A 16,425-nucleotide genomic window follows, 5' to 3' on the forward strand; every position below is an offset into this window, starting at 1 on the left:
ATTACTATATTCTATACCTCTTAATTATGGAGTGTTTCCAACTACCAATGATTATTCAGGCACTTTAACATACAAAAATCCCTTTAAAAATCTTACGTGATCTGCAATCTATCTTTTCTTAAGTGAAACCAATGCAATCTGACATATACAGTAGTTAAATTTAGCTCTACTGTATTCAGTAGTTAGTAGATTTAGCCTATTTACATTTTCAAAAGGCATTTAACATTGCTCCAAATTAAAGGCTGGTGTTTAAAATGAGACTTGAATAAAGATAATTGATGCCCTGGATTAAAAAAATGGATGAGAGGCAAGAAAGGGGTGCTTGAAAAAAAGTTATTTTTAGACTTATAAACAATCAATCACTAGTGACAATACTTAGCACTTATATAATCCTTTACAAACATTAACTAATTATTCAGAATTTTTGAGTTTAATGTTGTTACAGTAAAAAAAAAAAATAAAAAAATCTGGGCTGTACATATGTTACTAATCCTACATAAAGCTAAAAAGGAAGCGTGCTTCTAAACAGGTTACGTCTCCCTTTAGTAATATAAAGTAACATTAAAGTTTTGGCTTAGAAGAAAAGTTTTTAAATAGTTTTAATAACTTCAGTCTAACTGGATTCAAACAGAGAAAGGCACATTATAATAATGCTAAAGGGTTAAAGGTAAACTGACCGAAGCAAAGGAATCCAGAGTTATTGCTGAAACTTTATTTCAGAACAACAAAGTATTGTACTGAGGTCAAGCAAGAGTCTTGTAACAATGTAGTACGTGAAATCACTCATATGTTGCAACTCAGTGTATAGTCAGTCTTCAATTTGATTTTCCTGGCTTTTGCCAGCTTGTGTCAGAGCCCTAATTTTTTAAATATAAATTTTCATTTCTTCTAAGTTAAAAAAAGACGTTCAATGATATTATTTATATTGCGGTAGCACCCAAATGCCACGACAGGATCAGGGTCCTGTCGAAACACATATGAAAAGAGAGACCCACTCCCAAGAGCTTACAGGCTTATGGTCTCAATCCAAGAACATGTTAAGTATGTACGTAGTTTTAAGGACATGAGTAGGACCACTGAAATCAGTGACTCAACGCTTACAGCTACTCATGTATTTATGTGATTTACTGAACGACAGCCACACTGTCATGCTTGTGGGACCTGGCCTCAAAAGATAAACATACAAAGGGAACGAGGGTAATGCGATACAACATATGAAGAAAACAGGAAGGGTGATGATAGACATATGCCTTATTAGTAAGGCTGCGAATCTTTCACGGAGGTCACAGATTCCGCAGCTGCAGCGGTTGACCCCAGGGCCGCTCGCCCAAGCAGCTGGGGAGTCCCTGGGGCCAGCCGCACTGCTGCTCCGGTGGCCCCAGGCAACTGGTCCTGGACGCTGCCCCGGAGCAGCGGTCTGGGACCAGCAGCGGTGCCCAGGCTGCCCCTACCCAGAGAAGCAGCAGTGGTGGCGAAGCCCCGGGCCACCCCTAGCCCGGAGGAGCGGCAGAGGCAGCGGGGCCATGGGCCACGCCCCCGGGAGCAGCAGTGGTGGGGCCCTAGGCCCCCACACCAGGAGCAGCAGCGTCCATTGGAGCACTGCCCCCTCCTCTCAGCAGGTAAGATTTAGTTAGGGGTATTTTTAGTAAAAGTCAGGGACAGGTCACTGGCTGTGACTTTTTGGTTATTGCCTCTGACCTTTACTAAAAATACCTGTGACTAAATCGTAGCCTTAATTATTAGTTCAAGTTGTATTATTTATGTTGAACCTTTGCCTAATTTTTAACCAAAGCCTTTTCTATTTTAAAATTATTTTTAGCTCTTAAAATATTTTCTCATGGGAGTGCACAAGAACCAACCCTGCAACTGAGTCCAAAAGAGTAGACCCCTATGACTATGTCATGGTTCCACATTGTGTAACACCTCTGATTTTTACACAGTCTCTCTGGAAATGTACTAATTTAGTGTTAGACACTGAGGCTTGCTGCCTCACTATCACAAGACAGGGTCCCTGGCTTCAGTACCTCTGTTTCTCACCCTGGCTCCTTCTGCAGGTCCAAGAGTTTTGACTCCTGTTGGAGACTTACCCCCTCGTGAGCTATATGCCCAGCAGATGTTTGCATCAACAAAGGACAGCCTTTTCAAAATAAGGCAATCCAGGCATCTGGCAGAACCACCTGCCTCTCTTGCTCATCTGTCCTAGATTCATTCTCCTCACAGCACTGGGCAGCCTTGTAATTATCACAGGGCATGTCTACACAGTGGTGTAATGGGGTACATGGCGGGGGGATATCTAAAGCGCAGTAACGTGTTGCACATTAATTGGTCCATGTAGACACAACTAGTATGCACTAAAGGTTCCCTAGAGCGCTTTAATGTAGTACTGTTTAAGCATTTCATGATGAGATACAGTCTGTGTGCAGTTTTGCTTCTGTTAGGGTGTAAGCGTTCAGGAATTCTTTTAAAATTTACACTGCAGTGTCAAAAAGCATATTAGGGAAAATCCTGAAAGAAAAGACATGCAGGAAAACAATATCTTTTAAAAGTATGCTTTACACTATTTTTTAAAAATTAGCTTGACAGCGTCTCCTGAAAACAAGGCTTTACATATTTGTTTTTTATTTCATAGAATTTAATGAAAAATACAAATAGTTTCTGCAAGTCCCTTCAGCTTCAACATTATGGGCCAAATTCTGCACCCCTTACTAGGGTCAAATTTTCACTCCCATTAGTTGTCTGAGTATGGACGACAGGATGTAGCCCAATACGTAGAGCACCCTAAAATGCCAGGCTGAGAAGAACCTCCACCATACAATTAGTTAAAAGATTTAATTTATTTCACACATATGCTAAAGCTGATGGAACTTTGTCAAAATCATTTTCAGGTCTCCTTGCAGCTTGCAACTCTGCAGATAAGTATAGGGTTTTCCAGACAGTGGCAGGCGCCTAGTTAAACTTGGCTCTTATTTCTCTCCTTCTTCTCCCTCTCTTCCATATTAACAATCCTGGATTTCTACTTATTTTTCTCCACCTTCATGGAGGCATTGAGAGAGGGTCCTCTCAGCCTCCCACCCCCTGGTGCAAAGAAACGGACCTTGCAACAGAGGGACAAGTCACAGGCAAACCACAGAGCTCTGAGAAAGGTCGACATTGGCTCCACTCTGGAATTCCAGACCTTCCAGAACTCTACATCTGTACCCACAATGGGTCTCTTAAACCCTTCAAGACTGGCCAGTAAATGTAAAACATTCTGTGGCCATTTGTCAAAGCCTTCATAAAACATTTCAGTCTTTAGAAAACAATGTCAATCCAGATCAAATTATATTATGAGATAATAACTCAATACCTAATTTTGAAAGCTGCATACTTTCTAGGTAAGGACAGCTGTCTTAATTTTCAAAAGTGACTAGTGACCTTGGGTGTCTCAATTTTTGGGGACTCAACTTGGGACATCTTAAAGGGTGTCAGAAATGGTGAACATCTGCCCTTGAAAAATCAAGCCATGTTGGGTTATTTCAAATTGGGGATTCAAAACCTGAGACACCCATAATCATTTTGAAAATTTAGGCTCCTGTTCGTAGTTTGAATCAATTCAATATTTTGTTGGTTTTAAAGTCTTTAAATGGGTAATAATAATTATATCTGCTACTGAGCTGCAACTTGGCACACCAAGGGTCAAACCCACAATAATTTTGAGTAGCCAAGTAATAAACCTGCAAAGGTAGGAGAGACAAAAGAACAGATTGATGTACTATTTACAATTGACACATTGCCCGCTTTTGCACCAGCTCCTGCCAACTGTACCTGGCATGGCTCCACTGACGGGAACTTCTCACAGAAGTATGCATTATGCCTGGCAGTTAAGTATCTGCAGAATCAGATGCTAAGTTCCCACAGGAACTAAGACCCATCACAAACCTGACGACCTTCCTTTCCCAGTGCAAATTGCACATGCCTTCTATAACACACATACAGCAGCATACATGTTTTTTTAAAAATACCAAAAGCCAAGCCTACCAAGACATTACACTGCATGCACAATCCTCCCCAGCGGGGGATGGAGGAAAGACAGAATGAACCACATGTGACAGCGTTACTTAATGCACTACTGAAAGGTGCTCAGATGCTATGGTGATGAGGGAAGTATAAGAAAAAGAATAGAATAAGGTGTTATTTCCCTGTACTGCCAGGAACAATGACATAATTATAAACCAATAAAGCAAAAAGAAAAGGAGTACTTGTGGCACCTTAGAGACTAACAAATATATTTGAGCATAAGCTTTCGTGAGCTACAGCATCCGATGCATCCGATGAAGTGAGCTGTAGCTCACGAAAGCTTATGCTCAAATATATTTGTTAGTCTCTAAGGTGCCACAAGTACTCCTTTTCTTTTTGAGAATACAGACTAACACGGCTGCTACTCTGAAACCAATGAAGGGTATAATTGATTGAACATGCTACAAAGATTTATCAAAACTTCAAGGCCTCAGAGGGATACATTTTAAAAAGACATAGGAGATGGTCCTATTTCAATGGGAAGGTGATTTTATAGTGATAAAAGGAATTGTAAAAACCGATCCAAATAAGCACTACACATTTGCAAAATGTTAGAAGCAAGTAAGTTTCATAAACCTAAAGAACAAGATCTGAAAACGATAAAATTGGCAGCAAAAAAGGTGTTAGGTAAGATTACTTCATGAAAAGGTTACAAAACACATATATGTTGATAAAAGGCCAAATGAAGCGTGAAATGTCAGTGAGTAAGGGCCTTTAAAAAAAGGGGTAGAGAGATACGGGAAGAAAGAAGCATTTGGAAACTGTACAAAACAAAGGGGAGCACTCAGGATTGGTCCAGTGGTCTTTTTGTCCACTCCTTCACAGAATGTCTTATGAAAATATGTTTATTATTTCTATTACCAATAACAACCAAACAGCAGCATTTTAAACTTCTATCAGAAACCTAAAGAGGGGAACATGGACTGGGTAGTTTAGTGGATTCGTAATTGCTTTTCACTTTTATGTTGCCAAGCCTAGCCCAGGCTGATAATGACCAACAACTGTCACCATATGAAAGCTGGTCAGTGACCTGTGTGAAATGAGTTTGGTAGGTTTCAATCCACTCACCTAGTTACCACTCCGCTAACTGGCACCAATCAGAGACCTCAAGGGTTGAGTGGGCATGGCAGCTGAACAACCTTCTTACCCTTAGAGATGGCTCTCAGGTCAGAATTAAGGTACACTGATGGGAGAGTATGACAGAGTGGGAATTTTTCTTAATATTTTGTATCAATATTGTGTGTGCGCCTCAGTTTTCCCTATGTGGTGCCTGATTAACTAGATGGTGGGAAAAGGTTGTTGACTCTTTGCAGAGACCCAGAGATACAGGGGTGATTGATGCCTCGCTGTCTGGGACCTGGGTCCCCATGCCCATGGAGAGCCCAAGAAGGCAGTGGCCTGCCTAGACATTTGGCATATGGCAACTAGCGACCATGGATGACCAGCCCTCTGCAGGAAGCCAGCCAGGTATAACCAACTGGAGAACAAAGGAGCAGGGCCAGGTGACAATGTTTGCCTGGGAACAGGAACAAGGACTGAGGAGGGGCCTTGTGGGGTTAAGTGTGGGCTGCTGGAAGCAGGAGATGTTCCTGGAATGGGACTGAAGAGGGGTCAGAGGGCTCTGTGCTCTGGGACTGATCAAGGACTATGCTGTCACTTTCTGTTCTCTATGTTAACCGAGGACTTTCTACGCTGTGTTTCGGCACCTAATAAACCCTTCTGCTTTTGCAACGCTGGCTGAGAGTCACTCCAGGTTAAGGAAGGTGGAGGTGCATTGCTTGCTTGGGGTGTACAAGTCTCTCTCAGGTGTCCAACTCAGGTGGACTCACTGAAGGGAGCTCCCAGCGTGAAGCTGAAGGCTCCGAGGTTCAGTCTAAGGAGGCAGTAAACCAAGTGGCTTTCCCTCGTGGGAGTGTGACCCTAAAGCAGGTCTGGGCTACTGAAGGGATTCCTCCCAGGGCCTGTTCCAGAGCACCGGACCTGTGGCTCCGTGACAGGGAGCATGGGGAAATTTCCCCTGACGCTCCTCTTTGTGCCTAGGCAGAAGGCTTCAGACTCCACATTTGTCAATCTGGCACCTTTTGGAAGCACTATTTTCATTCACATATTTTATACATTTGTGACTATGTTTTGTTGTACTCTATATATGCTGACTTTATATGGCAATTTTCACACACTAACAACTCCAAACAACTTCAGAACAATTAATTGCATTCTAGTGTTGTCATGGTGTGATTAAAAAAAGGCATATGCCCAGCGGTACGGCAGCTATTGTAAGATTGCAAATGTGTCATTTGGCCAGAATTCTGGCATTATCCCTACCATTAGACAATCACTATTTAGTGGAACCACTAGACGAAGAGAGAAGAAGACTCAATTTGACATATCATTGGAGAAGCAGATGTTCAGTTTCCATTGGCAATTAACATTCCTGATACTGCTGCCTGGGTGCATGTAATAATGTTAGTTTTTACCAGAACAACCATTTTAGTTTGTAACCTTAGGAAAAAAAAGTTATGCTTCATTAATGAGTCTGTAAATAATGATTAATTGTGTGAAAATGAATTCACCACCTTCTGCATCAGGATCTTCGAATGGGTTTAATTCTGCTGCATCAGGGTCTTCAAATGGATTCGAACTGGAATTGGCCAATTCTTGTTCCTCTTCATCCAAAAAATTTAGCTTGTTGATGAGTTCTAGAAAAAAATGAAGTATTGATTCAGTGTGGCCACAGCCAGCCCTGGATACTAACTGTTCACAAAACACATTTCAAATTCAGAAAATTCACACCAGTGGTCCCTGAGAACAGTGAACTGGACCACATCACCAAGTGCAGAACTAAACTAATGTATTTTGTAGCACACCAATGTTTCCAGCCAGAAGAAGTTAATCGAATAAAATAGATGTTCACTGATGAGTACTAACCCACTACACTGCCACAGCGGCCTTCTGGACCTAATCTGATTCAATAAATTTTGCAGTGGATCTAGAAAGCTAAATACAGCAACTTGATTTCAAAATATGAATGATTCGTATATTCGTTCACTGTCAATTCTCTTCTTTGCATGTAACATTCGTGTAAAGTCAGAGAAGGAACTTTTTGTCAAGTTATAATGGTTAGGCATTATTCACTGCACAAATTGTGTTTTAACGATGTGGTTTTTCTTTCCTATTCACAATCATGTGACAATGCAGTGGCTGAAGAGAGACACTCTATCATGTTGTTACCTGTTGGATGTGCTACAAATTACTGAAAATCACATTGGATGGAAAGCACAATGATAAAACTGACAGCTGAATACAAGCAGAAGTCAAAAGGTAGCAGGTCACAGTAAATACAGACAATCAGAAACAGAAAGAAAGGAGGAAAGCTCATAGACCTTCAGAGGAACTGGCTGATTTAGCTGAAGGCATATTTGCTTGCTTTATGCAGTCATCTTGATCTTCATCTAAGCTGCTCAGAGCATTCAACTGGTTTACAATTTCTGTAAACAGAAGCCAGTCAAGACAAATGTAAGGTAGGGTTATTTAAAGAAAAAGCTGTAGAAAGCATGCTATTACTAGAGAAACAGGGAAAGAGAGGACACTTATTGTTAATGAAAAGAATACATTCAGAATGAATCATTATAGTGATATATAATACACTTATGCACCTGTATGAAACACTTCAGCACTATTTTAACAAGAAGGAACACAATAAGGTACATACTGAAAAATTTTTGATGGGTGCCCACGACCAGCAGTCTCAAGATTAACAAAAAACTTAAAATGAACACAGACATTAATCCAAAAACTAGGTATGCTAAATATAATTATTTTAACAGTTTTCCTGTTGGTAAGTAAAACTTGAAATTAATAGTATAAAGTCAGCTTAATACAAAAAGTTTGAGGCCACAGCATATACACTTTGATTATGCCTCATTAAGAACCAATCTCTATCAATTTTCCACCTAAGATACACCCAATTTAATAATAATTGTAAACAACATGGTCACTAAACATAGTACGGAACAAAACAGGCTGCAGTAATTTAGGGCCCGATTCTGCCATTTTTATTCTTAGTGAGTAATATCTTACTCATTGGATAGATGGCGAGGTGATTAAAGGGCAGGATCCGGCCCTTTGGGAATAGCTCTGAAACCAACATTTTAAAACAGAACCAAATAACTCAAAAGGAACCTTAATGGAGTTAAGATAATCTGTGTACTGTTACTTTTAGGCCAGTGGTTCTCAAACTTTAGTACTGGTGACCCCTTTCACACAGCAAGCCTCTGAGTGTGACCCCTCCTTATAAATCAGAACCACTTCTTTATATATTTAACACCATTATAAATGCTGGAGGCAAAGTGGGGTTTGGGGTGGAGGCTGACAGCTCGCGACCCCCCAAGTAATAACCTCACCACCCCCTGAGGGGGCCCGACCCCCAGTCTGAGAACCCCTGTTTGAGGCTCTGTGCACTTGCTTAAAATGATGCTTGGAAGAAATTAAGACATGATGATAAAACAATAGGAAAAGCAATGGCAATTCGTATGCCACCAATTTACGATCAAACAAAATACTAAAAACAGTGAAGAAAGTATTATGGAAGCACCACTCATGACTCCATAATTAAGCTTGAGTTGAGTTTGCATTTAAAGCAGGGATTCAACCAATTACAGATGAAGGATACAGTGTATCCTCCCAAATTTACAGTATTTACTCGACCTTGTAGAAAAAACATGAGTTAAAAAAATAATAATCTAATACATCTTTAAAAATGAATTCAATATAGGACTATGAACTATTATGCATTAAGCAGAATTGTATGGTAATTTCATACAATTGTCATTACAAGGTGGAGATAAGGCTTTTGAGATTGGGGGGAGTGATAGCTCAGTGGTTTGAGCGTTGGCCTGCTAAACCCAGGGTTGTGAGTTCAGCCCTTGAGGGGGCCATTTAGGGATCTGGGGCAAAAATTGGGGATTGGCCCTGCTTTGAGCAGGGGGTTGGACTAGATGATCTCCTGAGGTCCCTTCCAACCCTGATATTCTATGATCTTGGAATGTTTTACCTTTAAGTTACTGATATGTACTCAACCTTAACTACACCGTATATAGTTTGTGTCTGGGAAAAGTAAAACTATCACTGGAAAATAAAGTTGCTCAAACAGAAATCTCTATTTTCCATACTGATAAAAAAAGTAACAAATCACAGAGAGGTGAAAATTGAGCAACATCAGTGTTGCTGTGATGGTATCGGATCAAAATATGACTATATAGATCATTGTTGCAACCACTATTATATATTTGAAACAAATCTTGTACAAGATGTAGCACGTAAGATGTCTATGAAAAGGTTATGATTTGCTGATTAGGATTATGCTATGTCTATGCATATATCATTTTTGTATTTGAAGTTATGAATATTGGCTCTCTACCTGGATTTCAAATGTTTGCTTCTGGGGTAATGCCCACAAGATAGTTAGCCAGCACATCTTGGAGGGACTATTCTAATTGAGTGGCCCATCAAAAGGACTCAACTCACAATGGACCATGGGAGACACCCATCTACACTGAGTGGACTGTCCTATAAACGTGCTGTCTGGAATATAGGTAATGGCTTCCTGCAATGACTGAGCAAAATGGGGCACGAACATGTGACTTGCCCATGTGACTGCAAACACTATCTGGTCACCTGTGATTCTCCACTACCTGTGCTGAGGTTTTTGTTTGAAACAATGGGTTTCCATCCATATGGCAGAGGATATAAATGGCCCTGGAAACACCTCCATTTTGCCCGTCCTGCTCAGATCTCTGGACTGCGGACTTACACTAATGGGAGCACTCTCACCCTGGGAATGAGGTCCTTCCAATGATTTGGAAGCAACCAGAGACTTACTAAGCCAACAGTTTATTTCATCACTGCTACAAGCCTGAACCAAGAACTTTGCAATTACTGTACGTATTTGATTCTTTTAACCAACTTTAATTCTCACCTTTCTTTCTTTTTATGAATAAACCTTTAGATTTTAAATACTAAAGGATTGGCATCAGTGTGATTTTTGGATAAGATCCAAGTTATATATTGACGTGGGTGTGTGGCTGGTCCTTTGGGATCAGAACCTTTCATTTGATGAGACTGGTTGTAAAGAACCACTCATCTCTGAATCCAATGTTTTTGGTGGTGACATAAGAACTGGAATGCCAAAGGAAACTGCTTTTATGAGTTCTTGTTAGCCAGTGTGGTGAAACAGGAGTTTACTTTTGTGGCTGGTTTGGTATATCTTATGAAAGATATGGGTTGTGTTTGCCCTATTTCTCAGCAGTTTGTCCTGAATTTGGCATCCTCAGTTGTGACCCACTGAGGCATGGTTACAGTTGCTCTAACTCAGTGGTTCCCCAACTGGGGTTCTTGGGAAAAAATTCCCTAATGGCAGACAGAGCTGTCCCTAGGAACCCCGGGCAGCACGGGGCCAGCAGCCCAGAGCCCCTGGACTTCCAAGAACTAAGCAGATCAAAGCAAGCATATCTATCACACTGTGGAGATTTAAAGTTCAAGACTCCTTATAAGAAATAGAAAGGGAGGTGGATATTTTTTGCTGTTTTTAAAATTAAATAGGCAGCGAGTATTGTTTTTAAAATTATTATGAAGAAGAAGTTTAAACTTTGTTGTAACATGCGTTGTTTGCCTGGACTGCTCAAGACCTGAATGCTTGTGTAGGAGGAACTCTTTGAGTTGGCTTCTTAAATACCTTAATGCTGTTTCACATCTGATACTCCTTGATGAAACATAGGAGCCTTGTCTGATAATAGGCTTATTCAAAGTGATACAAGCTATGAAAGTGAGATCTTGGAAGAGTGTTGCCGTTTTCATAATGTAATAAAAATACTGTAAGGATAAATAATAATTAATAATAAATAGCATGTAATAAGCAGGTCATAAAAAGAAATTTTATATTTCCAAGATCACTGCTTTTATAATTTATACTCAGGTAAACCCCTGGAAATATTCATTTTTAAGACGAGGTTCACGAGACTAGACATTTTAGTGCAAGGGGTTCACTGGTTGTTAAAGTTTGGGAACCACTGCTCTAACTGGTGCTGGCTGCCCATAGCTCAACAGTAAAGCTGTGAGTGTGTTACGGGACAACATGACTTTCCGGGACCTCCGTGACATCTGCAGTGGCCAGTGCAGCTGGCCCGTGGGCCGCCTGAGCAGCTCAGGCAGCCCCTAGGCCAGCCGCACCCGCCACCGCTGCTGAAGCAGTCGTGGGCTACCACACCTGCCTCCCCCAGCAGCAGCAGGAGTTTGGGTGGGGGGCTCAGGGCTGAGGCGCAGGAGGGCGCGAGGGCTCTGGGCGGTGCTTACCTCAGGGAGGCTCCCCAGAAGCAGCGACATCCCTCGGCTCCTAGGCAGAGGTGTGGCCAGGGGGCTCTGTGTGCTGTCTCTGCCTGCAGGCACCACCTCCACAACTCCCACTGGCCGTGGTTCGCGGCCAATGGGACCTGTAGAGTCGGCACTCGGAACGGAGGCAGCGGGCAGACCTGCCTGGCCATGTCTCCGCCTAGGAACTGACGGAGGGTGATGTCACCACTTCTGGGAGGCACGGAGCCGGGTAGGGAGCCTGCCAGCTCTGCCAACCCTCCTCCCCCCCAGCAGTCTCAGGGGTCCTGGGCCACCCCCCCAGCACCCGCGGTGTCCCTGGGCCAACCCTCCCCCCGATTTAGTCAGGCGTATATAGTACAAGTCATGGATAGGTCACAGGCCGTGAATTTTTGTTAAGTGCCAGTGACCTGTAAATGACTTTTACTAAAAATACCCATGACTTACTCATCAGGGGATGTTCTTACAACTGGACGCTGGTGGGATGCAGAGATTCCTTGGCCACTCCTGTCCACTATGCTTTGGTGCAAAGAAGCCAAAAGCAGAGCAAGGATCTGGTACAGAATCTCTAAATATTTAAGACATATAGCCAAAAGCTCCTTTACTAAAAATCTTAGATTTGAATGTTTTGCAAAGACATACTAACTCTTCCATATAAATACGTAACTGATTTCCAAGTAGGAAGATGCAGTACAGTCTATTCTTAAGATGGTGCAGCCATCCCAGAACACATCTCAACCAGATTAGCTTCCTAAACAGCCTTGGTTTTATAGGACTTAAAAGTAGTCAATTTGAAATCAGTCAGCTTAGGAGTCTTAAGCTCCTTCTTGTTCAGCTTCAGCATACAAAGACTTGCTGGAGATCTGAAAGATGTAGTAGCTACATTCTGAGATTTCTTTTGGACTCAAAACAGACTGATAGACGTATTTCTTTACTGAAATGAAAAGCAGAATATAAGCTTATAATGCATAACTATGAACAAATGACTAGTTAAAACAGGGTGCAGACATTGAATTCTTTGATGTGGTTTGAATCATCTGGTCCCATCTGCTACCCTAAACACCTTTATGCATTTCACTGTCTCTCATTACAGGATAAAATGGTCTATATTATATTTGGAGCGTTGAAATGGGAAGCATAGGAATCTATGGCCTATATCCTCTTTTGTACATCTCATTATCTACACACTCTCATTATCTTCGTCTACAAGTAACCCACTGAAGTAAATGGGACTTTTTGTGTGGTTAGGCGCTATTAAAGAGTAGTAAAGGTATCAGAAGGTTGGGATGATCAGTATTACAGTGTGTGATTCTTCAGAGATCTCTGCTTGAAGTACACTTGGGCTCAAGACTCCACAAGTGATCACATCTGGGCAGACTGCTGAGTGCATATGGAACACCAGTGAAGTCAATAGGTCTCTGGGCAGGTGCAGCAGTCAGCATACTATTAATTGCTGCATGAGGGCTTGGGTGCCTATTCAAAAACATTAAGTGAAGAAATAAAGCATGCATAGCTGTACTAATTTTCTTAATCATGAATCAAATGTCTTAAGTATGTCAAAGGAACTGGTGCTCATTAAGGCCTAAGTATGACAATTCTGCAATTTTAAAATCTCTCTCTTTAAATTACACGGTAGCTAAAATGTTTGTAACTTTACATTACAAACAGGAACATGTATGTTATTTTCAAGTTCACATAACACAGAGTAGTTAAGTGGACTTCTTTTAAAATGTTTAAAAAAATAAAATTAAATTAAAAAGCCAGGCTGTGACTAAGCATGAGATATTTTCAGGCTCATGGATTTTTTTTTTTTTTTTAAAGTTACTGTGTAATGACAATAGGGTGTCACAATTGTGGCTTGGGCGGTCAGGTCTTGTGGTCAGAGCAGTGATGGACAGGTCTAGTGGTTTGAGCAGTGGCAGTCAGAGGCCAGGAATGGTGTCAGGAACCAAGAGTCAAAGACAGAGTCAGGAACCTAGGGTCAGGAGTCCAAGATCAAGCCAAGAGGCGGGTCTGCCACTACAACTGGCAGGGGAGACCATCTTGTTGTACAGACACTTCCTGGAACTCCTCTTGGGCTTAAATAGGGTGCCTGGGCCAATCAGGGAAGCTGTCAGTTTGTCCTTCCGAGATGGTACTTCCTGTGGGGTTTGTCCCAACAGGATTTACATAGGCTAATACAAACAGCCCTACTGCAGCTGCTGGGTAGTGGTGTGGACGTGTCTGCTGTTCCACAGGGCTAAGAATGGAAAGCCTATTGCAACCTCAACTTTAGGGTCAATTCTGTGACAACAATTTTTATTACATTCAGCTCTCATATTGTGCTTTCAACCTGCAGATCCCAAACTGCTTTCGAGAGGTGCTTTCCTCATTCTATAGATGAAGAAACTGAAGCATACACAAGTTCAGTGACACCCGAAGTCACACACCAAATCAGGGCAGAGCTAGGAATAGAACAGAGATCAATCTCTTTACTCCCCTCATCTATCATCTATTGAATGGGTCACTAACTGCCATGATAATGAAATTACAATTATTTATTTATATTACAGCCACATGTTGACCCAAATCCAATGCTCATAGTATTCTGCAAAAGGAACAGAGTTTGCAATAAAATCCTCAGAATTAATTCTACATATACATCCTTCAGTACAGCTATCTTTCAATCTCTAGACAATGAAAGAGACAGCTCTCTGAGTGATTAGACCTTGAGGCAAAAGTATGGCAACACTTAATACTACTATTTGTACAGTATGCTACTTTACATCTTCAAAGCTCTTACAAACATTAACTAATTAATCCACAAAACACCCTGTGAAGTAGTTAGTGTTACTACCCCTATTTTACAGTTGGGAAAACATATATAGAGAAGTTAAGAACAGTCAGGAACCCTTGTTTTGCAATAACCTAACCAGGCAATGTCTGAGAAAATGTAGGCAGAAAACAAGTGTTCAAAGTGGGTGACAGCACTTATTCTCAATTAGCTTTAAATGGTTCTGTAAATGTAATTTTCAAAAGACTGATTTTTATAGTGCCATACTACCTCTTCAACTTTGTTTTCTCTTCCCTCTTTCTATATTTTTTCACTTTTTCTAAAATCATGAACATTTTTCAAAATAGCTGTGTCTTTTGGTCTAACCCCATGTTTCCAATCTCTTTTTCTACTGCAGATATTTTCCTCCTTTGGTTTTTAGTTTTCCCTGGAGTTTCATTTCTTTCCCCTTTCAGTACATTTACTGTAGCGCTTTTAGGTCCCAATCCAACTTCCATCGAAGTCCGTGGGAGTCTTTACATTGATTTCAATAGATATAGGAACAGGACTGTAATATTTACTTTTTCCTGATTACTTATTGTCCTTTCTTTATGCTATTTCATCTACTCTGGAAAACCACATGCACCCATTCTTCTCCTCCACCCTCCCTCTTACTGCCCAATTCCCTTTTTCACCTCTTTCAGACAGGAGATGTTCAGCTAATGGCATAGTTCAGCAGTTGCAGCACAAACCAAAACGGTCTCTGAGGCTGACCTTTTCCCCTCAGGCTTTTTACCTGTGGGCCTTAGGACACGCCTACTCTTACAGCGCTGCTGCTGCACTGGTACAGCTGTGCCACTGCAGTGCATGTGGTGAAGACACTCTACGCCGACGGGAGCTCTCCTGTTGGCATAAAAAACCCACCCCCTTGAGCGGCAGAAGCTGTCGGTGGGAGAAACTCTCCCGCCGCCATAGCACTGTGCACACTAGAGTTTATGCCAGCATAAGCTGTAGTGTAGACATAGCCCTAGAGTGCAACATTTACAACAACAACAACAACCAAACTGGTTTTGCATGGTAAGAAACCGAAACCTGAAAAATCTCAATCTGAGTACTCACTGGATATGGAATACTCTTTGCTCAAAGGCATTCATCATTCTGCCTTCCAAGTAGCCATTCAGAAGGTTTGTTTCAATAGATAAGCTTGGTATTTATATCACCAGTTCAGAGAGCGGGAAGGCTATCTGGGCCAGAACCGTGGGTCCAAGCTGCGACTGGTGCAGGATTCAGGGTAAGTGTGTGGAGGAGAGAAAAAGCAGCTTTAAGCAGCTGTAAGCTACACTAGGCCCTCCCAGGAATGTCCCTACACTTGGCAAAATAAAGTGGATGGCATAGACTTAACTACACTGGCTTTAGACCAGCTGGGGACTCCCCCTACATCACAGGAATCCCTGGCTGGCCTGTTAGAGAAGCTCTCCATCCCCCTTGAGTGGAACAATGCAAAAGGGATAGAAATGGGAGCCAGAAGCTGACACTCTGCATCTGTCAGCCTTTCTACATATGGGTTTTCTGTTGCACCATCACAGTAATATCTTGGTATTCCCTAGATAAAGTAGGTCTGCCCACATGGTCTTTAGTGGGCTGTATGGAGCTTTCTGCTCTTCTCTTTCCCCTAATTATAGGAGGCCTTGCTTCAGGTTTGTGGGGTTTTTGTTCTTGATTATAGTTTATCTGTTTTGTACATGTACCTAAATCCTTCTGGATATGGTGGAAAAGCTTCCTCTCGGAGATGGGTCGTGCAGCATGTCCTAAAGGTGATCAGCCTGGTCGTATTCCACCCCTTGACCAAGAATGCTTTATCTTAGTCTCTCACACATTTCATCCTGGGCTTTGTGAACTGCACTGTCACAGAAAAGTAGAGCATGGATGGAGATCAGGTCACTGACATACCTGGGTCCTGACCTGCTTGGGGCTCTAAAGATTAGGATCAAAGCCTTAAACCAGAAACTGAAGTAGTCTAGAAGCTAAACACAAGTGATTGCAATGTTTCACGGGTGTCCTAAGTACCACTAGATCCAAGTAGTCATAGCTGCTTCTCCCTGACCCATTTCAGTGCTAATGAGGACTAGAAGAACAATGTTGCAACTCCAATGATTCAATTAGTCTTCCCAATGCAATCGCACAATACTTCTTGTGACACTCAGGAACAGCCCTCGATAACTCAAGAGAACCATTTCTGCAACCTGTCAGTCAAC

The 16,425-nt window shown here is 41.8% G+C and overlaps 1 protein-coding gene across 16 annotated transcripts in view; it reads right to left on the reverse strand.

Annotated features, from left to right (window-relative positions):
• Nucleotides 1–16,425, reverse strand: part of EHBP1 (EH domain binding protein 1) — a 322,570-nt gene that overhangs the window by 160,701 nt on the left and 145,444 nt on the right. For 10 of the 16 annotated variants that reach the window (XM_037896082.2, XM_037896085.2, XM_043543989.1 and 7 more), the window contains exons 8-9: nt 7,437–7,541; nt 6,630–6,752 (exon numbers count right to left, since the gene is read on the reverse strand). In XM_037896082.2, the coding sequence (XP_037752010.1) occupies nt 6,630–6,752; nt 7,437–7,541 (228 nt within the window). The remainder of the gene's footprint in view (nt 1–6,629; nt 6,753–7,436; nt 7,542–16,425) is intronic. The other 6 variants (XM_043543993.1, XM_037896091.2, XM_043543994.1 and 3 more) reach the window with 1 other exon arrangement.

This window comes from Chelonia mydas, chromosome 3, assembly GCF_015237465.2.
Source record: "Chelonia mydas isolate rCheMyd1 chromosome 3, rCheMyd1.pri.v2, whole genome shotgun sequence".
In the NCBI taxonomy this organism is placed as follows: Eukaryota; Metazoa; Chordata; order Testudines; family Cheloniidae; genus Chelonia; species Chelonia mydas.